The sequence below is a fragment of the Caretta caretta genome, chromosome 3 (assembly GCF_965140235.1).
Source record: "Caretta caretta isolate rCarCar2 chromosome 3, rCarCar1.hap1, whole genome shotgun sequence".
Classification (NCBI taxonomy): domain Eukaryota; kingdom Metazoa; phylum Chordata; order Testudines; family Cheloniidae; genus Caretta; species Caretta caretta.
In genome coordinates, this window is record NC_134208.1 from 155,524,195 (window position 1) to 155,547,001 (window position 22,807).

The window sequence follows — 22,807 nt, forward strand, 5'->3', positions numbered from 1 at the left end:
CAATGGAACAGACTAAAGGCCGCCAGTGAGTGGGGGGAAGGGGCGGGCTCTGCCAGTAACAAATCGGGCGCGCGGGGCGCCGGGCTGCTCCCCCGCCGCACGGGGGATTGTGCCGTCCCGCCCTGCGGGGCTCTGAGATTGGTTTGCAGGCGGCGGGCTGGGTTTGGCCAAATCGGATTAAGTGGGCGGGGTGAATTTCCCCCTCCCCCTGCCAGGTGGGAGGCTCCCCCTTGCAAAGTGGGGTTTGGCGAGCTGGGAGTTTGACGTGTGTGACTCCACATGGTACAGCTCTCAGAGGAGGGGATGGATAATAAGAGTGTGGAGTTGAACTAATGCCATTGCACTGACTCATCCAGGGAGAGCAAAGGAGCTCAGAGAACGAGATACCAGAGAGACTCTCAGACAGACAGACAGAAAGGGGGGCAGGCGACCCGGGGGGAGAAGAGAGAGACTCACGCGGGCAGAGGCTGGCAGGCAGCAAGTGTACAGATCGATAATTAAGGGAGTTTAAAAAAAATCAAGAGGCTAAAATCCTGGACTGAGTCACCCAGTTCAGTTAGAGCAGGGAACTGGCACTTTTATAAAGGACTTAATTAAATAGGAGGCAAAGAGCCTCTTGACTGAAAACTACAGAGCCAGAGGAGCGTTGAAACCAGAACAAATATTCACAGGAAGTCTGAAGAAGGGCAATAGACACACGCGTTTTGAGTGTGTGTGGTTAGGTCTTTTTTCCCTCCCCTTTCTCTTCTTCAGAGCAAATGTAACAGATTTTAAGACAGCAAGAGACTTTAAAACAAAGAGAGACGTCTCATTTACACTTTTTTTGCGGCACATTTTAAATCCACATTTTTTTTTCCTGAGTGCACCAAAGACCTCTGGGATTAGAGAGAGTGGCTCTATTTTGTGAGGTGGGAAATATTATTTTCCCCCAGTCTTGAGTGGCGGAAAAAGTTGAGGAAAGGGCTTTATTTTTAACTCTTTATTTAAACAAACAAACAACCCCCAGATCTTTACGGAGTGCAGTTGGAAGGCTGAAAATAAAAATCAGGCGAGAGAGGCGGAGAAATAGAGCGTGTGTGTGTGTGAAGGAAAATACATTGTGTTCCTCTCCGGCTTCTACCTCGGATCATGTACCACGACTATCCCGGGAACTTTGATACCTCCTCCAGGGGCAGCAGCGGCTCTCCAGGCCACCCAGAGACTTACTCCAGCGGCACAGCACAACAGGTAGGGGCGGTCACAGGCACCTTGCCATGCAACTGACATGATCAAAGCTTCTCTTCCCCCCCCCCCCCTTCAGTGCATCTTTATTTTTGATCATCTGAGCACCCTCTGCTGTGGGACCCAAGGACAGTAGGTAACACAATTCTGTCTTCCACTTTGTACACCAAGAGCTTTACTTTGAGACCAGGTCTCCGCTTCAGACAGGATTAAATAATGTAGTGTGGCTGTGTATAACATCTCTGTGTCTGTAATATCCTTGTTATATTGTGCTTTTGTGGGCCATTTTCCTCTAAAATGCTTCAAAAGAAATCTACTTAACCAAATAGTAAAATTCACTTGCCACACCCAGTCCACTTTCTGAGCGCCTTTATCAAACCTCTGCCTAGTTGGAGATTAGGGAAATAATAGGTGCTGCCTATCCTTTGGCGCTCCAAATCCATTTCGAGTCCACGCCTTAAAAGGAGGGGGGAAAGCAACTTTTGTCTTTGCAAGAGTTTGGGCGGTTTTGTGTGAGCGTAAATCATGAGGAATCTAATCTACGGATTTACAGGACGCCAGGTCAGGAGAGAAAGGCAACGTTTAATCGCCAGTGCAGCTAAGTGTTCAGTGTGTGAGTGTTTAAGTGTTGCTTTATATTTCCTCTTGAAGTTACCGTCTCCAGGATCCAGTTGCTGTCAGGGGGGCAGCGGGGTCTGTGCTGAAAACACACACCCTGGTGCTGCCGCCGCCGCGATATTAGTGGGTCAGTCACTCATCGTGGGTTCTGCTGTCCTCTGCTGGAGTTAATTTGGGCTGAAAGAAGCAACGTGTGTGTATGAGAGAGAGAGAGGGAGACTGTAACGCATATACTTTCGTTTTATGCCAGTTTGGGGATTGGAGGCTGTGTGTGTGGATTCCTGGTGGATTTCCTAGTGGGAGTAATTACAAAAAAAAGAGAGCGTATTAAAATGACTTTCACCCAATTTGTCTCTGTGTATGGAAGTGTGTATGTGTTTATATATAAATACATGCAGTATGTTGTGCGTATACTGTCTGACTGCTGCTCTGCACCTTATGTGCATCTTTGAGTGTATGCAATGAATTTGCATTACTTCTTATAGGAAATGTTTCACAGTGCTAAAAATATCAGCTCTTACTCTGCTTTCCACTAACATAGTGTTCTTTTCTATACTTATCCCATGTGCTAGCTGAGCATACCTACAGACATGGCAGATGTCATCAAACAGGCACTGAACACTTGGAAGTCAGAATCCCTGACTTTTATTTATCCTTGGAAAGTGAAGGGAATGCAGTGTAACCTGAAATACTGCCAGCTCTGTAGGAATTCTACTAAACATTTAACCCAAGTGAAATGGTGCTAGTTACTACGGTTTATTTCAAAATGCCACCTATTATCAGTGACATTTCAGAATCTCTATGGGAGACAGGACACCAGGAAATAGGGTCTGATCCTGACATCCCTAGGCAGCTTGCCCGAATAAAAAGTGCAGAGGTGGGTCTGTGATCTTTACACAAGAGTATCACACCTTAATCTCATCAGTCTGCTTTCAGATTGCTCCCAAAGCCTGTAGATAAGAGATGAATTTCTAAGTAGACCAATAGTTTTAAGACAAAGGTGGGAATGCTCCTCTGCTTCACAAACTTTCCTGGAAAAGAGGACTTTCTGTTTTCTGCTCAGATAACTCAGATTGTATCACTGAACACAAACCTGGTATTTAGCTCCAATTCCTATAGGTAGGTAAATACAATCCAGAGACTAAGACTCATTATTATTATTATTATTATTACTACTATTATTTGTAAATAAAAATTTGGAAAGAACATTACATGGTCTTTGGGTCACAGTTCTATTTGGGGCTTTTCACCTACCTCACTGAAGTAGTTTTCCCGTTTTTTAGTGTAAAAAGCACTGAAAGGAAGAAAGAATGGTTTAAAAAAAAAATCCATCCACCCATAGGGAGAGGATAATCATTGGCTAAGCAGAAAACAAGTGTTGGCTAATTCACAGCCTGGTGTAATATGCACATAGATTTTGCAATTAATAATAGTATGGAAATCTTACTTTATTTGGTACCTTTCAGCAATAATAGTTTACAGTTGCTTTTCATGCCAAGGAATCCTCAAGGTAACTTACTAAAAAATAATAATAATAATAATAATAATAAAAAAATCTATGAAGCTCTCTCCTGTCTTGTTTTAGTTAAAAGCTCTTCCCTCCCCCACCATCTTCTCCCAAGTAGACAAGCTGTTTTGTGAGCTGAACCAAAACAGCATTACTTCCTTGACATCTATATGCTATTACCCTAATAGGTCCTGTGATACTCAGTCTCAAGGTCCTTTATTGCAAGGGAGTTAAAATATATGGAATCTTTTTAAGTAGACTTTATTTGATTTGGAAGGTGTTTAAAGAATTTCAGTAGAGCGCGCCCACTCCCCCTTTTTTAATAGTGTCTGTCTGTGAGGATGGAATGTGTTTTTGTATCGGCCAGGCTTTCTACGTACCTAGGGAGTGATATTTTTGCTCTCTTCTGGTATTCAGACATTCCTCAGCTTGCTGATTGCGGCTTGTTGGTATTTACTGTTCAGTTTTCCTGTTCTCTTGACCCTCAGGATGCAAGCTCTTACAGAGCTCATGGGATCTAGTTACATTTTTGAGATAACTTTTCTTGTTGTAAGCTTCTGGTCTCCCATAATATTGGAACTAGAAGAATGGAAGATATTTCCTGTTGAAGTTGCGTGACTACATGAACCTGAAGGCTGGTCGTTTTTTTTGTTTGTTTGTTTTTTATAAAGGGGCCTTTTCCCTTTTAGTTTTCCTAGGAAAACACTTCAGAAAGGCTTATGTGCCTGCATAAACTAAATCCATGGCTTCTGTGGAAAGCATTACGCAATCGGGCCGGTTACACAAACCTATGTTATTTCATAACTTGTTTACATCAGCTGGCCTTCTCTCTCACTCTCTTCTTTCTCTCTCCCTTTTTTCCCCCCACCAGGGTTGCTTCATCTCCCCTCCTCCCCCCAGTTATTATTATTTCTTGCATAATTTGTGTAAATTAACTGGAAGCGTGGGAGACGCATCAAGAAGTCATAGGATCATTTTTTAAAAATCACCCTATATTAAACTTTGCCAACAGTACCAGCCTGTGACATTCCTCACATCAAAGAACTTTTACCAGAAATGACTCAAAAGTTTCCCAGCTCGCTCCAAATATACCTCGTTGGTGCCCTCTGTAGGATAATCCCAGTAGGAATGCTTCCAGGGATTGTAGTTTGGAATCAGATGATTTACTCATTTTCAGTAAATGTGAGGAGGAGGGAGGAGAGAAGGGGGTTGAGAAATTGAACATGCTTGGATAGCTTGGCGCTCTTGGTTTGTTTTTGTTTTGTATCTTTCAAATTCAATACACACAGTAGATCAAGTGAATTTTGCAGAGGCTGTGACACATTGATTGGCTGTGTAGAATGTGTGAGTTAATGAAGTCTAAATAAAATGAGCTGGTTTTATTTTTTCCCCCTTGTTGTTTTTCTTTCAAACGGAGAGAGAGAGAGAGTGTGTGTGTGTGTGTGTTTGATATGGATGCCAGAATATAGTTTCTAAGGTTACTATCTTATTAGGTCTTAGATCAGGAAATTGGCTTAATAAGTACATAAGTGTTTTCTTTAAAAATCTGGGGCACGTCTCAAGAAGCTTGTGTGTCTTCATTCCCCTTGATCCTTGCAGATTTTGTAGATTAGGATCAAACAGAAGCCTCACCTCTGTTTTAGGAATTGGTCGGTTCCACTGATTCTGTACTATGGAAATCAGCAGTTTTACACAACTTGCAAAGTTTTCTTTTGAATCTTTCTTCTTCAGAAGCAAGGAAGGCTGCATCAGTCACGTTTCAGTGGAAATCGTCTTTCTGAGCCAAAACTTTGATGCCTTTTAACTGTTCTATCCTTACAGTGCAGCGCTGTGATGTTTTTTAATGTTATGTAAAATATTCGATACCTAATAACAAACTTGCCTTGTGGTGAACGTAGAATTTAATAAGGATAATATATTTGCTCTTTCAGACTGGAAGATTTCCTCCTACGTATTATCCCACTGCAGTGTCTGACATGCAAGGAAACTACTTGCATGAGAAAAGCTTGCAATATTGAGCCATTTATTTGTTATAGGATCATTTGGGTTGGAGGGGATCAACCTTTCTTGGGTTCATGGGCAGCAGTGACTCACTTGGAGCAGCACGGAAGCTCCCCATGAAGATGAGGAAGGGAAAGTGCAGTCCCATCAGCCTGAAATATCACACCGTTGCTGGTATATATACGGGTCTTTGTGACCCACTGCTCTAGCCCATCCCTTTGCATTTTGTGGCAAGATTTAATTCATTATCTTTGGAATGTCCCTGGGAGATGAAGCATGGGAGGCCATTACCCAGTCCCATGTTTTAGATTATAATGGGAACAGACCTCAGCCCTTTTGGAAGCAATGGGAAAGCTAGAGGCGCGTTTGTCTTTTACCAGGGAATGTGATGGTATCTTGATCTGCACGTTGCTTGGGGCTGTGCTAGGGCGATGGCTCTGCAGTGTTGCAGTGGTTGTACGTTCCAGAGCGGGGTGTGGAGATCTAAAGTGTGCAGCATTACCATTTTACTATTGCTAAACATTGTATATAGTGCCATGAATCTCCATGGCACTTCAGAAACATAGACACCAAAGGACTTGCAATCTAAATAAAACATAAAACAACCAATCAGGAGAGGGTGGGTGTGGGGATTACTGCTGAGGAGATGAATGCAGGAGGCTATAAAGTGGGATTTGAAGGAAGGGGGGGCTAAGGGAGGAGGGACTTGGTGGATGAGGGTTGGGAGAGTGTTCCAGGAATAAGGGCCAGCATGATGGAAGGTACAAAGCTGATTGTGGGGAAAGGAGAAATAGAGGTGGGAAGAACAGTAAAAGGACTACGGGGAATGAGCTGAGATACAGGTGAGGGCAAGATTATGCAGGCCTGCTAGGTGAGGGGAACAAATTGGCACCCAATGAACTTCAAAAGGAGGTGGAGCAGGTCAGAACCTGCCATTGAAAACTATGGTATCACAGTGGATTAGACCTGGAAGCATATTGGGAGCCTCATATTGTGGCGTTCCAGTGGCAAAGGGCTTGGGGCCTACTAGCATTTTTGTAAGGGAAAGTGAATGGCAGTGCAGTGTCTGAATTGTAAAGCAGGTGAGTTGATCGAGATGGGCAGGAGAGAGTTGCCACCATGGGGATCATGGCCCCTTGAGCACCAAGCAGAATGTGGAAATGACCACGGTTACATAGTAGGTAATTGTGCATTCGATTTAGAGACCTAACATGAGTCATAGTGGAGCGTCTTTTAAGACAGTCTTGTGATAAGTGACACATCCTGTAATTAGTTAGATGGCGAAAGGAGAATAATAACGGAGGATTTTTACTGACACCTTTCAGAGTTGCCTGTCTCAGCAGAAATTTTCTGAAGCCATTTTAAGGGATTAGGAAGGAGGCGAGAGCAAAGGAGGACACGAGTCCCGGCGGAAACTAGAGGCGTTTCCTTCTGCCTCTAAGCCTGTCATAGACAATTTTGTCTGGGCACAAAGGCTAATATCCTAGGTTTACACCTAGGATGGAATGTCCAAGGCTTTAGCACAATCCAGGGATGCAGTTAAAGCTCCATCTACAAGACAGAACCCTGCCTTAACCCTGTATAGATGCCTTTATCTTGTTACTGGCCCCCTGAGCTGGTTGCCTTTGCCACTGTTACCACTGCCAGGAATAGGTGTGTTGAGAAGAACTCATTCCATGTGATAGCAGGGTCCTAGATCAAATGGAAGACGTGATTGCAAATCTAAGGGCAGTGACCTTTCCGTTGACATAGGGCCTGATCTTCATCTCTTAATGGATTGGGAGAAGTTAGTATCTGACCCTTCATCCAGATAATTTGGTGATTATTATAATTTTTATGACCTGTCAGATGTGAACTCCTTCCTGGTTATGAGGAGTTGAAGGTCAGGATGTATGTCACTGCAAGGGTCATTATCCTTAGGTTTGCAATAAACTCTCCTGAATGATAATTTTTCATATCTATAGTACTTTCCATACAGGGCTGTCAACACATTTTGCAATGGTTAATTTGACCTCACAACACACAGGTGAAGACGGTAAGAATAATTATTCCCCTCTTTAAAGAGAGGGGGAACTGTAGCAGGGAAAGGCAAAGATCACACAGGAAATCAGTAGCAGAGTTTGAAGTGGAACCCAGATCTCCTGACTCTCACAGCTGTTCTTTAACCGCTACACTAGCTCATGCTCCCTCTTTATGACCTTAATGTAATTTTTCCTCTATCTCATCCCAGCACTAGTTACACTATATAATGTGGAGACATGAAGACATCCTGTCCTGTACTACAAGCATAGCTTACCTTGTTGGAGAACAGGGAGAGAGAGGAGTGGCACGTAAAGCTATTTTCAGCAAACTCCTTTATAGGAGCCATGAAGAGGCAATATAGAAGGACCTAAGGTTCTGGTGGGGCTTTTGCTGAAGGTTTGATATCAGGGGACAGGTTCATTCTTACATTCCCTCCCTTAACCGATTCACTCATTTCTTCTCCTAACTTTCCTCTTTAGTTTGGGGCTGTCTGATGCTTTAAATTGGAATTTTTCTGTGTTTCAGGTGGTTCTTTTGGGCTCAATTCTGGTTGCATTGAAGTCATCAGGAATTTGGGCCAATGTTACACGCACAGAGTCCAATGGCTAAAGTTCTGGTCCTGTAAAAATCTGGAAAATTATTTTTATAGACCTTGATTTAGGAAAACACTTAAGCACATGCTTAACTTCAAGATCATCCTTAATGCTTAAGTTCTCTCTTGAATCGGGGTCATGGTGGTGGTGATTTCCCATTCCTCCAGTTTTCTGGCTCCTGTGATGTCATTTAATTGACCTAAGGATGTGCATTTGCACAGGATCATTTCAAGGGCCACAAACTGTTGTTGGCTGATAGTTCTCACCTCTGGTCCTAAAAGTCTATTGTCACTTCTGTATTCAAAATTCAGAATGTTGGTGGTGCAAGACATGTCTTTAAAACCTAATCTAACCTTTGAGTGTCTCCTGAAAGGATCTCTTTCTAGACAAAAGCATTCTTTCTCTCATGCTTCCCCCTCCTGGACACATCATTGTTTTCCTAGTTGTTTAGTGCCAGCATATTATCCAGGTGGATTTACTTAAGTCTGACTGAAACCAGGTGTACAAGTTTTATGGAGGAGATCATTACCTACTGTCTTGGTTTTACTGCTGCCTTGTTTTGTCTAGACAATGCCAAGAGCTGCAAGGAACTTGTCCAGTCTGAATCCTGAAACACATTTTATAGGCTGCATTTAAAATATGTAAACATGCACATAACCGTCCCAGAGCTGGGCATTTCACATTATACCCTAGAACCTGTTTGTGGTGAGCATGGTTCCACATAATGAAGCCCTGAATTGTTGTGTTGTCTCTCTCTGTTATCACTGCAATTCTCTATACAAACCTTTCATTCATAGAGCCATATCCTTTGGCCAAAGCTCCCGTGTTATAGGGGCAGAACAGATCCCCCGTAAAAAGGTTCCAGTGAACTACGTGCTGGTGTTTATGACTGAAATTTCTCTTCCTTTTTTCTGGATTGATGGGGAAGTATTTTTCTAGAAACTCCTCAATTCCCCTTTTAGACTTGGCCATGACTTGCTGTGTGGGGTGAATGTTCTATATAACATGCTTTGCACTGTTTTCAGGGAGGGCAAGTGTATTATGGGAAAGAGAGGAGTTTCTTTGGCAGGAGTGGGACTGGAGGGGAGAGGGAAGGAGTTGCTTTGGGATTGGGGGCGGGGAAGAAGAGGTTGCTTGGCAGTGAGTCTCATTCAGGAGTGAAGTAAAACCAAACTGCACCAGAGCGGAATGGCATCAAGAGGTACAAATAATCATTGTGACAAGCGAAAAGGCCCTTCACTTCACACATCAGAACAACATAGATCCTTCAACATGATAGGCTCCCACTGTGAGGCTTTTAGTTTTTGTTCAAGTACCAGAAGGTGCACAGGGTGTGTGCTGTCTGTGCAGGTGCTCTCCGTCCCATCCACTCCTCAGGAACAAGTGCAAACACAGACTATTCTGCATGGAAACTAAATGGCATGTATGGGGCAAGTGCCAGATGCTGAAGCCTGTTCTGCTGGTTGCCACACTAGGCTGTCTGCTTGTGGAAGGGCGTACCTTTCCATGCCATCTGTATATCGACGGGTCACTGAGTCCATCTGCTTCAGGTGTTTATGTCCTAATTCTGGTACCTGCTTAGATTCTCCCAGTGAATCTCCTTCTCCACTTGTTTCTGCTTAGACATCAATATTGTGCATGTACTGATCTCTCTCTCCCTTTTTTTTTTGTCTCCTTCTAGAAATTCCGGATAGATATGCCAGGATCAGGCAGTGCTTTTATCCCTACCATTAATGCCATAACAACCAGCCAAGACCTGCAGTGGATGGTCCAGCCCACAGTGATCACCTCCATGTCGAGTCCCTACTCTCGCTCACATCCCTACAGCCATCCTCTGCCCAACTTGTCTTCAGTTGGTGGACATACAGCCCTTCAGAGACCTGGTGTCATTAAAACTATTGGGACCACAGTGGGCAGGAGGAGAAGAGATGAGCAGGTAACCATAGTGGATAGAATGCCTCATCCTAACTTGCAAGCTAAGCAGTTTTGGGTATAGCTGGTGTTTGGGTATAGCTGCAAGACAACCTTAGGTGCTGCAAGTAATAGGGCTGGTGATTCAGTAGGTAGTGCTCTTGGTCTGAAACTGACTGATACCCATCCCAGCTTGGTATTGTGTTGCTGGAAGGGCTTTCTTTTGGGTGATGCCTAAAAACCAAGGCCCTGACAACTTGGGGCTTTACAAGGATCCCATGGCACCTTTTGCAAGAGTAAGAGGGTTTTAATCCCTCTATGGCCGACTTAATTCTATTTGGTTGATTATTTTGTCTCCCTAAAATTCCCCCCTCGTTGCATTTTTCAATGAGTTCAGTATGCCTGAACGCTGCTTAGCATCCTCTGTTTGTGTGTGTGTGTGTGAGAGAGATGGGGAGATAGGTGGCTTTCAGTCACGTTTCCACTTCCTCCGTCCTAGGAGTACCAGTTAGAGCAGCCCTGTGGTTACAGTGACCCTTAAGGACTATTCAATCAGCTCCAGAGCACAGCACACTCTGATCATACTCCTTTCCACCCTGCCATCCAGGGCTGGCCCTTACTTTATAAAGGCCTTTCAGGTCCCTCAGAATATCACACGAAAGGAGGCAATTTTATTGCTGTGAGATCATTACAAGTTGTAATTCAGCCAAGTTCCCTCAAAGGCTTCCTCAAGTCTGGGCCGATCTGTGGCTTCACATCAAAACCAGGTGAAACTCTGTAGTCTAGGTTTCAGTTTGAGTTTATTTGGCTGGGGCCTCAAACAGAAGAAAATCTCGGAACCGCTGAGTTTTACACAATCTGCTTAAGAAAATACCCGGGGATTGGAGGAGGGAGGGCTGACCCTGCTGGAGTGCCACGCCATCCCTTCTCCTCTGGGCCAATTCCTTCCCTTTCCAGTGCGCTCCCCGGCTAGCTGGTCCCACTCTGATTCCAATGTTGTGTGCTGGCATGAGCATGAAACTAACCAGAACTGGGATGTGGGAGGCTTTTACTGCACAAATATATGCTTATTAAAAAGAGCCGCCTGCATAGTGGGTGGCTGGAGATCTAAGTCTATTTCCTAGTGGGTAGGTGTCCCCTTCGCAAACCCAACAATATCCAATCCCTTGGTGGTAGTCTGAGCAAGGACTGAATGATCTTGTAAACTGAGCTCGTTTTGCCCAGGGCTTTGCTGCTCAGAGGGACATTAATATAGCTGTTGTGGGCAAGCTTGGACTTCCACTGTCCACACTGTACCTGTTATGTGGGTTAATAGTGGACTCCAGCCGCCAGGGCGGTTAAACCAGTGCCTTCCATTAGTGCAAAATTCACTTCTAAAGAAACTAGAAATAATCTGGATCACCCTGTGTGACTCTGAAACCACAGTTGTGCAGGCCTTTGCAGAGAAATGCAATGGGACACTGCACCTGGCCAGCAGATTAGATGGGTATTGCACAAGGTCTGTTTTTAATAAAACACTAAGCCTTGCTTTTACTTCCACATCATCCATTTTGATTTTCAGTCTGACTATTGTAGCCTGTCTGTTTTTTTGAGATCTCAAAGGCAGACAAGGGGTTAACATTGCTCATAGTGAATGAAAATCCCTTTGGTGCAGAGGGCTAACACAGTTCCATTTTTAAGCCCTATTTTTATAAGTGTGTGTTTGCTCAAGAAGAGCCCGATCCTCTGTTCAGAGTAAAGCGGTGCATAGGTTTTGTGCTGGCCCCCTGCACAAAGGTGGATTCCCCTCGCTTTCACTGGGTCCTATGCTCTGTTGTCTAAAGTGGAGTAAAGCTGGCACTGGAACCAGAGGAATAATTAGCAACAAATAATTTGTATGGCAAACGTTGCCTCTGTGTTCACAAATTGGCCATGAAGAGATCCCAATATCCTCCAATTTGATTGTTGTTTGACTTTATTTCCTGAAGAATGCCGGCCAGTAATTCCTGGCCTGTGGCTTGTTTGTGAGCGATTCATTGTGGGTCCTTCCGATTCAAGCTGTGCTGATTAGACGTATGCTGTGTTCAGTATCTGATGAGCTGAATGGGACTCCTAGGATCAGATTTCTGATGTGGGGGCTCATGAATCAAATTCAGAATTCATTTTCTGAGACTATTCTATAATATTTGCTGAAAATAGGCTGTTTTGGTGACTGTTTCTGCTGGCAAACCCATCTACTAGCCTATTCACTCAGAATTAATACGAAAGGGGTACAAACAATGAAGAACTGGACTCCTTTAAAAACACCAAGGACTGTTCCTCTTTTTAGGCCTCCAGTTAATGTTACACATATGCAAATATTCTGTGCCAGATTAGGGCCTGAGTTGTCACCAGTCGTGGTTGTTCATGGGACTTGTTAAAGTGGCAACCTGAGTCAGATCATTAAACAGAATTGAAGTTACTGGCAAGAAAATTTTGGTCTGAAACCTGTTTTAGTGGGACTTGTGCTGCTAAATCCCATTGGTGCTTTTGAGAATCCCATCCATAGGCCCCAGGTCAGCTAACAATTTAAGCATGTGCTTTAGGGCTCTGCTGAGCAGGGGCCATATAAACTGTATATATTGTATGCACACACATACATGCCCATTTTATACATAATAAAAATTCATGTATGTGCAATCAAAATAAAAATCACAGAAATGTATAAAGTTAATAAAAGAGCAAAAGCACAATGGGATCAGGGGCGGGGGGCAAATACGCAGATTAAAATGAATGTACTGAAACGGGAATGATTGCAACAAAATATATAAATAAATAAAACCCCAGAATGAAGTTAGGCAGAGTAAAAAACCATAAACAAGAACAGATAATGAAAGCGATGACTAGCTTGTTCACAGCCCTAAGGTATTAAAACTGAAAGCTTTTTTTTTTTTTAATTGAACAAAATGCTTTCATTATTTGTTGGCAGTTTATTTTTTTGCATTAGATCATCTTGGACCTTAACACCACATTAGTCTGTTTCAGTTTTGTTTCTAATCAGTTGGACTAATCCTTACTGGTTTAAAATTGCAGAGCATGTCTGAAGTCAGTGGAGCTGTGTCGATGCACACCAGCTGAGGATCTGGCCCAGTGTCACTCTTTGCTTCTCATGTTCTAGTTGTGAACCCTGCATGGGAGTGATAAAATCCAAACAAAAATCTAGTTTGCATTGGAATTTAAAAACGGTGGGCCGGATTATCAGTTGTTGTAAGTCTAGGTAGCCACATGGGGTTCATTCAGTGTGCTGGTTTACATCAGCTGAGGCTGGTTTACATCAGCTGAGCTGGCCTGGTATCTATAGCGATGGAAGCATTTCTGTTACTGTGAGATTTTGCAAACGTTGTTCCAAAACCTAGACTTTTGAGCCTGACGTGACTGGACACTGCTGGTCATCTGCTGCCCTTGAGTACTCTGGATTTACAACAGTGTCACTCCATGGGCTTCTGAGAGAACATAATCTGCCCTGTGGGTCTTTTTATGTTGCTGGATGGTTGCCTGCGGATACAGGAAGTACAGTGTGTTATCTTGGCTAGTGCTTGGAAATCTGGGGCCAGATCCTCAGCTGGTGTAGATTAGCTTAGCTCCATCGACTTCAATAATGCTACTTTGATTTGCACCCACTGAGGATCTGGTCCCTGACCTTCAGGTTAATGACTGTGCTTATGTGGAAAGAAGCAGATATTTTGTTTCAAGAAAGAGGCGCTTATAACATTTTGCTCTGGTTTTGCTTTATGTGCCACCCATTGTCTGCTTGGCCTTGGCTGCAGATTCACTGTCCTCTTGCAGAGTCCTGTCGCGCCCCTCTCTACTTCGACCCTCTTCATTATGGAGCCAATCCTAGGAGAGATGCTGAGCACCTTTGTCTTCCAGCAACCTCCATGGGAGTTGAGAGTGCGCAGCACCTTGCAGAATCAGGCCCTTTTTGCTCTGTGGTGAACTATTGTTCACAAAGCGCAAGGAAGGATTTGCTCAGATCTTGAGGTTTGGTTTTGAGCTTTTTTGGTATGTGCCTACAGCTGTCACCTGAGGAAGAGGAGAAGCGAAGGATCCGAAGAGAGAGGAACAAGCTGGCAGCTGCTAAGTGCCGTAACAGGCGTCGAGAGCTAACAGAGAAACTCCAGGCGGTATGTACTCTGCACGCATCTCTCCGCTTCTGGTTCTATACCCCTCGGATCACTCTAAACCATGCCTCTCCTCCTGCTGGTGCGTGACACAAATATACTACAAAGTATGTAGCACATGCCCTTTCAGTGGCTGGTTCAAGTCAGGCTCAAAAATCACTGCTTCCTACTGCTATCAGCTAGTGAAGTCGTTCCTTTAGCTCATGTGGTAGTTATGTGCTCTGATGCTCAATATCCTGGGTTCAAAGCCTACTGACAACCGATGTGGGGAGTATTACACTTGCACCCAGGTGCCCCTCCCCGCACACCTCTCTTGTTGTTTGCCCAAGTTATAAGCATATATAGTTGTTTCACTGTCACACCCTCCAAACCCCACCTCTTTTCAGGGCTTGATTGTCAGTATAGATTTTCCCTTTACATAATATGATTTGTTTGTGTTAATTCATGCTGAAGTAATTGAATAGGTTAAACCAATCACATTTCCCCTAGTGCAACTCCCTGTATACTCAGATAGATCTTTCTACAGGTCCCCTGGAAAGGTAGGATGGTCCAGTGTTGTAAAATGGGATAACAGCTCTACCCTGCCTCAGAGGGGTGTTATGAGAATAAAAACATTAAAGATGGTGAGGTGTTCAGATACAATAATAATGGGGGCCATACAAGTGCCTAAGATACTTTGGTTTTCATATGAGGACCAATACATCACTTGTTCTGCCCCAGAATCTAGTTGCCTACTGCAGTGATTAGGAGCCAGCTGGAATTTCCACGAGGGTCTCTTCACTTCACAGGGTTATTGGTGCCTAGCTGGGATAGCACCTAAAGGGGACAGCTGGCTGGGGATGAGCATGGACCCAGGAATGGAAACTCAGTCCAGTGGAACCCCTTTAGATTAGGCTGAATGCCCAAGGCAGTTTTGAGTGTTTGAAACGTGCCAGGTGAAGTGGCTCTAAGTTTTCCTTAACATGCAATGTCGTTCATAACTTGTACTGCTGCACCCTGGACGCCATGCGTCATTGTTTGTGATTTCCCCTTATACCCATTCATTGCTGGTCCTTTCTGCAGTGGAGCACCCCAGCAGTCTCTGAGGTCCCAGGGGGACATTTTTTGTTTGACTGGCTCTGAAGGAGTGTGTTTGGTACTGCCTAAGTGGTAGATCCCAAAGGGTTGCCATGTTTCTTACTGCTCGTAGATGGTCTCTGAGAGGGCTATGCAGCATATCTGCTCAGCTTCTCTCTGTGCTTAGCACATTCTGATAAGGCTCTGACTTTGTCCACCGCTCTCTCCCCTAGCGTAGGCTGTCATATTTATTAATTTCTCCTCGGTCTGCAGGAAACGGAGGAGCTGGAGGAAGAGAAATCAGTGCTGCAGAAAGAGATTGCTGAACTCCAGAAAGAGAAGGATAAGCTGGAGTTCATGCTGGTGGCTCATGGCCCTGTGTGCAAAATCAGCCCCGAGGAGCGTCGCACCCCACCATCTCACAGCCTCCAGACGGTCCGGACTGGAGTGAGTGGAGCAGTAGTGGTGAAGCAGGAGCCGGTGGAAGAAGAGATCCCATCCTCCTCTTTGGGCCTCGACAAAGCTCAGAGGTCTGTCATTAAGCCCATCAGCATTGCAGGGGGGTTTTATGGGGAGGAGCCACTCAACACTCCCATTGTGGTGACCTCGACACCTGCCATCACTCCTGGCACCTCCAACCTGGTCTTCACGTACCCCAGCGTGCTGGATCAGGAGTCTCCTCTCTCCCCTTCGGAGTCATGCTCCAAAGCTCACCGGAGAAGTAGCAGCAGTGGTGACCAGTCCTCAGATTCCTTGAACTCTCCAACCCTGTTGGCCTTGTAACCCCCACCCTGTGTCCCTCATTTGCCAGTGTGTTACATTCCCACCCAGGACTGTGGGGGTGGGGGGAACCTCCTCCACAGGATTAAAGACTGGCACAAGGGCGTTCAAGCACAAGGGCAGCAAGAGCAAGAAAAGGGGAAATGTGGCTCCAGGAGCCTCCTTGAGCAGGAAGAACAAGAAGAAATGTAAACTCCATGGAAGCAGAAATGGTGATGGTGGAAATGACACGCCCAGTACATCTGGAAAGGGGAATCTCCCCTCTGGAGAAGCTGCCTATGTAAACCTCTTTGTGTGTTTTAATGGACTTGGGAAACACGCTTGGCCAGGACTGGAGGCGAGCTGCAGAAAATCACTAGTCACCCCTTTCCTTTGTGAACTGATCTGATTAGTTACATTCTGTGCTTAGTTCATTCTGGTTGGTTGATCTCTCTCTCTGTCTCTCTCTCTCTCTCTCTCTCTCACTGATACCATGACATTTCATCTAGTCGATATCCACTCTAAAGGCTTGTTATGATCTTTGTTTGCTGCTGCTGATGATGATGGCGGGAGGAGCTGTGGGAAATTCTTGCTGTTGTCAAGGTGGGGAGCATTGGGAGGAGTCACAAATGCTTGGTCACAGGGGTAGCACTTGTAAGTCAATAGCCCATGAGCTCAGTGGCAAGGGTGCCATGAACTGAGGGGAAGATTTGTTTGGAGGAGTTGGAGGATGTGAGATGGATATTTTGTCCCCCCTCCCCATGCTGCAAAGGCCAGGTTAGCAAAATGCCTAGTAATGGGACCCAGAGTGATGCCCCGGTAGCTGATAGGATACCAGAGTCTGTTTCCACTAGCTGGTGTCTTTGGCAGCATTTCTCCTGTAATTAGTGTTTCTCAAATCTGCTGGTGGATCCTTTGTTTCCTTCACCCTGGCTACCTGCCATCTTGGGTGCAATGCATCCTGCTCCTCCTCTCAGTGTGCCTGACTCAGATGCTGATTCCACTCAATGCAGTTTGCATCTCTGTTGTCTTTCCTTGTCTGTGTCACTGTGCCTTGATTCCTGGCCCCTGTTGTATTTTGATACTTGTTGGATTGGGGGATTTTTAATTTTGGTGTTCAAGACAAGCAGAGCCTCTGCCCCTAACAGTGGGTCCTCTGTCTTCTCCTACACAGGGTCTCAGCTGACAGTGCAGAATGCACACAATGGGCATGGCCATTTAAAATTAATGTTCACTACTGAAAATAATATGTTTAACCTCAACTCCTCTGGAGCCAAGTCCAACTCCTACTGCAGGTCAATGGCAGTTAGAAACCTTGCTCAGGTGCATTGTAGGTTTTTCCAAGATCGAGTGCATGGGGGTTGGATCAGGCTCCTGTTGTAGTAGCTGAGAGCTCCTTTCAGTGCTTTCAAAGAGAATCTCCATTCGTTTAAGTCCGTTGAAGCTGCTGTGTCAGCATATCTAATTGTGTGGGGTATAATCTTCTTTGGTTTATCAACCAAAATCTGGGTATGTTCTGAATTAGGCTAGACTATGGAGAAATCTTTGGGGCAGTGTTCTATTTTAGGCCCCAATCCTGTGAGATGATGAGCACCCTCGGATCCTACGGCCTCTATTGGGATTTAACGGTACTCAGCACCTCAGAGGATTGGGCTTTTACGTAGCAATCATGGATTCTAACAAACCCTCACTGTTGCTTAGTTGCTTGTATCGGGTTTAAAGGGATACTGTCTGAATGTAGGTTTTCTTTCAAACCAAACCAAACCCACACGGACAAAACTTGCCAGGAACAGAAATGTTTTAGTGAATTGTTCATGAAACTGAAATTCATTGATCCTGTTCTTTCTTAATTGTTGGAACATTCCCTACTTTATGCTCGTGCCAGAGACCCAAACGTGAAACTAACCAGTTAGTTTAATTGTCCTTAGTTGAAGTGCAAAACTTAACTGATTAATAGAAATAAAGGTAAATGATTTTAAACATTTTTCAATAAGTTGCCCAGCGAAGATTGTTTTTAATATTTTTTTTAGCTAAAAAGTGTCACTTTGAGATAAACTGTGGCTTCTGTCCTTTTTCCCCCTCAGTTTACCAGATGCTCATTTTGGCTGATCTAAATCACAAATCTAGGGTCACTCAGTAAAATGTCTCCTGTGTTTCATTTCCACTCATGCAGGGCAGAAGATAATATTAACAAGCAGTGACTCCTAAAAGCATGTAATTTCTCCCTGGGCCAGTTGACCTGATCCACTGTTCTGCAGGAACCTCCCTAGAATTAATTCATGATTAGCATACCCATTAAGAACTGAGTAGGTACCTGTTTACCCACATTTCTGAGGATTACAAAACTGGTAGCGTGCGAACAAAAGGCTCTTCTAAAGTCTCCTTAGTACCAAACTGAATTTGTGGTGTCTTGAAAAATAACTTGTCCCTTCTTCTAATGTAACTTCAGGTGAAGCTCACCATTCTATCAGCTATCTATTTGATTTGGGATCAGACAGTCCTTTTCATTACTGTGGAAGGGTGGTGAGAAATCTGTCCAAGAGTGGAAGACATGGCCAGCTTTTGTGGGTAATTGGGGTAGCAAAATAGAATGTTTCTGAAAGAAATTTTCAAGTGTCCTTTCCGCTACCTATAAAACCCTCTTTTGCCAGCCAACAAGAGTTAGTCCCAGAAATGAGAAATTATTTTTTCACATCTGGTCTATCTGGATGGCTCAAGTATTTCCCACCCTCCAGATATCAGATCCTCTTCTGCTTAATTGGGCAAGTTTGAGCCTAAACTTATTGGGCCTTCCTCTGCAGCATGGGGCACAGGTCACTTGCAGGTTTAAACAAGTTTAAATGGTGAATTCTCTGTAACTTGAAGTCTTTAAACCGTGATTTGAGACTTCAGTAACTCAGCCAGAGGTTAGGGGTCTATTACAGGTGAGATTCTGTGGCCTGAAATGAGGAGGTCAGACTAGATGATCATGATGGTCCCTTCTGACCTGTCTCTGTCTCTCCTCCAAGCCATGGAACCCAACTCCTCATCTCTGTGACATGGGCATAGATCCAAGGGAGAACCAGGCTCCTCTTTAAGCCTAATTCATTGAGATGTTACCCAAAGGAGCCCAAGGCCTGGTCTACACTGGGGGAGAAGGGGGGAATCAACCTAAGATACGCAACTTCAGCTACGAGAATAGCGTAGCTGAAGTCGACGCATCTTAGGTCGACTTACCTTGCATTCTCACAGCGTGGGGTCTACTGCTGCCGCTCCCCCATCAACTCTGCTTCCACCTCTCGCCGCGGTGGAGTACAAGAGTTGACGGCAGAGCGATCGGGGATCGATTTATCATGTCTACACTAGACACGATAAATCGATCCCTGATAGATCGATCACTACCCGTCGATCCGGCAGGTAGTGTAGACGTACCTCCAACCTCCTCGCTGGTGCTCACCTTCCTCCTGCCCTCACTGTTCCCCTTGTTTTGATCTTTCAGTGGGCACTTCAGAGCTGAGCCTGAGGCAGCGGCATCCCTGCTGAGTGGTGACCCCTTAGGCAGTGTGTTTGTGACCATCAGAAGTAGAGGAACCCTTTTCTAATAACTGAAAATACCTTGGACAACTTCTCAGTTGTGACAGACAGTTTTTATAGCTGTGTATCTTATAAATTCAAACAAACAAACAAAAAGCAAGAGGGGAAAACCCAGAAGCTCTGCAGCCTTTTCTACCTGCTTGCTTTGCCCCCGAAACCCTTCAGGGAATCCCAGATTAAGAACCTCTGTTAGGCCACAGGGCTTGTGCATTCCATTTGAGTGGAATGGTAGGTAGCCTTAGCTTTGCTTACTCTCTTGCAAATCAGACACAGCTGTGAGCTGGCTCTGGATTCATCTTTTACCAGTGTCCGTTTCACCTGCCCTCTTTCAGATAGTGACATGCTGCACCATTTTGCAACCAGGAATCTCCAGCACACCTATAACGTGGTGATTCCTAAATGTGGAATGTCTTCAGATGTTCTGTTTGTGGTTGGGGACATATTGCAACTCAGCTCTGATCCAAAGACTATGTAAATCCCTGGACATCTTTCCCTTGACTTCAGCAGGCTTTGGATCAGTCCTCTAGTGTTTGGCCCCAGCTCTGTAAAGCACCTGAGCACACGTTTAGAGTAAATCACTCCTGAACTGGAGGAGCAACAGCAGCTAAATCAAAGGAAACATTCTTTCAACCTCCATGTGCTTTTCTCCTGCTGATTTCACCCCCATTTACCACCCCTCCCAGTTCTGGCATGGCCCCTATCTATTCCTTCCTCTTTGGTGAGGGGGCTGACTAGTCTGAAAACTGAGGAGTGGTAGGCCAGGGACCAACCTGCTGGGGGTCAATAGGTTTTTTTGTTTGTTTGTTTTAATATTATTTAAATGATCTATTAAGTTCATTTGAACCCTTAATTTTGCTGCTTTCTGTATGTATGATCTACCTGGCCTTCATCCTAAAAAAGCCTAGTATCTCATTATTTATTGGCAGGCACACATTTTGTGTCTGCTCCAACAGATCTGCCCACCATTAATTTAACATCCTCCCAACTCATGTTCCTGTTTTGGTTTGGTTTTTTCCAACTCTAAAGCAGAATTCTGAAATGTCTTAAAATAATAATTTCCTCGACCATTACAAGATCATTCTCATCAGAAAGGCCAGATCAAACATTTTAAGAAAGGAGGGAACAATTTACATTTTATTTCTTATTTATTTATCATGTTTACATCTCTTTTTCTGTTCCAGACCTGGATATAATAATGAGAGCATTAAAAATACTTCAATTGTCTGGTTTTGCTGGTTAATAATGCTTTTTTCTTTACTTAAAAAGGAAAAAAAAAGATTCCTGAATTTATTTTTTTCTTGTCTGTATAAAATGTATAAAGAGATATTTGTTTCTAAAGATGCATTATCACTCCTTTGTGAACAATAGCTGGGGCTGGGGACAAATCTGAGTACAAAATAATAATAAAATCCTGTCCTGTTCTACTTAAATTGTTCTCCTCCCACACTGTATGATTAAAGGGTTACTCCACTTTCTTGTTTGTGGTTACTTGATATTAAAAATGTGTAGAAAATAGGTATCTGATTGTTTTAGCTCAATGAGAGGATAAAATGTGTATATATTTAGATATACTGTGTAGTTCAAAGTAACATCAGTAAGGGATAGTGCATCTTTAGTAGAGCGATAAGTTACTAGTGTCAACTGAAGTCTACTTTAAGATCCTTGAAGAAAACAGCCTGATTCTGATTCCATTTGCATGTGTATAAATCAGGAGTAACTCCTCTGAAAAGGGAATAAGTGGAGTTATGCTCATGTAAAACTGGTGTGAGAGAAATTGGAATCAGGCCCCAAAGATTCATATAAATCTATGGAGATCTGTGTATGTTTGGGGCACCATTATCTCCCCCCCCCCCGCCCTCCTCAAAAATTTAGATAATGATTTTCTTTTCTTTTTGTCTGGGGTGAAATAATTTCTATCAAGAAGGTTCTTAAAGGTGACTGCTAAATGGGGACCCTTTGCTCATTTTGATCTTTGTATAGTTCTTGCGATCATGGAAAATCTTGGCTCTGAAGCAATCTCTCTGGTGTTGTCTCTTTTCTGTTCTTGTTATTTTACTGTAATACAGGCCTACAGTATTTGCACTAAAACAAAAAGCTTGTTAGAGAAAGCTTGCTGCTATGAAAGAAAGAACATATTAAAACAGTTTTGCTTTTACAATTTTAACTGAGTAGCATTTTGTAGAATAAAATCAATTTAGATTGGAAAAGAAGAATGAAGTTTCTTTTTTTTTCCCCCACCCTCTTCTTTTCATCCTCTTTTCTTTTCCTTCCATTCCTTCATGGTTTATTCCTCCTCTCCCTCGGTGCTCAGTTGTAATGATTGCCTGTGTTGTTGACTATGCTGCTGGGAGTTATGACACTTGTAAATCCTGTTTTAATGACGTTGTGGACACCTTTTGTATAACGAGAGCTAACTGGCGTTCTTCTTTCTGTTAATTGAAGTAATTAAAAGGCTGTCTTTGCCGTGAACAATTAAAAGCGTGCATGTTCCTTCAATCCAAACAAATGGCTACTGATGCCTGTCTGTAAAGCATTTCAGGGCTTCTTTCAACAAAGGGAATGTAATCCAGACAGCTGTTCAGCATGTTACAGACAATGGTAAATGGGGCAGACACTAACGGAATGAACCACGTGGGCTAAAAAGCAAATATTGCATTAATCCCTTTCTCTTGCCTTCAAAAAGAAGGGGATGTAACTAGAAAATGCAAGATGTGATGACTTGCTTTCCCATCTTTCAGACAGAAGGACTCAAAGCTTCCACTGTTACAACCTGGGGGCTAAAGTCTGTTCCTGGGTACCTAGCTAGTCTGTGGAAGCAGCCTGCATTTACGTGGGGAGTTATACAGGGATAACTTCACACATCTATGAAAAGCAGCTGCCTCTGGGGTGGAAGGTGGCATCTGTTTACCCGCACACAGCAACACTATGCTACAGTTTAGGACAGGAACTAAAGGATCCTGTATCCAGTTGAAAATACAGGAGCAATTTTTGTTAGCTAATACATAATTAGCCATGTTGGCTTTGGCCCCAACTCCTACAAAGCAGCTCTATTCCTACAGCATCACTGGATGTTTTATGAGTATGTGCAGTTAGTACTTTGGTTTTGCATCTCCTTTGAAAGACAGGCACCACCCCTTCTTCCATGAAGGAAGCTGTGTTCCTTGCCACACTGTGGAAATGAGTGTTAGGGAAGGATATGCTGATGTGCCGGAATGGCTTACATTAATAACATGGTATGACAAGCCTTCTGAAGTTTAGGGGAATGCTCAGGGCACTTTGTGTAACCGTGAGCCACCAGGCCCTGAGAATATGCCTGTATGAGTGAACTCAATGGCCAGTGATCTACATCACAATTACAACTGACACGAAGCAAACACAGAAGTTGAGGAGCAAACAGGCCATGGAGA

General features: G+C 44.0%; 1 protein-coding gene across 3 annotated transcripts; it reads left to right on the forward strand.

Annotated features, from left to right (window-relative positions):
• Nucleotides 1-248: 248 nt before the first annotated feature.
• FOSL2 (FOS like 2, AP-1 transcription factor subunit) lies at nt 249-21,878 on the forward strand. 3 transcript variants are annotated; one of them, XM_048843429.2, is made up of 4 exons: nt 249-1,227; nt 9,644-9,898; nt 13,908-14,015; nt 15,342-21,878. In XM_048843429.2, exons 1-4 carry the CDS (start codon nt 1,129-1,131, stop codon nt 15,849-15,851), a joined length of 972 nt encoding a protein of 323 aa, XP_048699386.1. In that variant the 5' UTR covers nt 249-1,128; the 3' UTR covers nt 15,852-21,878. The 3 variants fall into 3 exon arrangements, with proteins under 3 accessions (XP_048699386.1, XP_074983144.1, XP_048699387.1); XM_075127043.1 differs by lacking the exon at nt 249-1,227 and adding an exon at nt 1,336-1,357; XM_048843430.2 differs by lacking the exon at nt 249-1,227 and adding an exon at nt 1,693-1,834.
• Nucleotides 21,879-22,807: the final 929 nt, after the last annotated feature.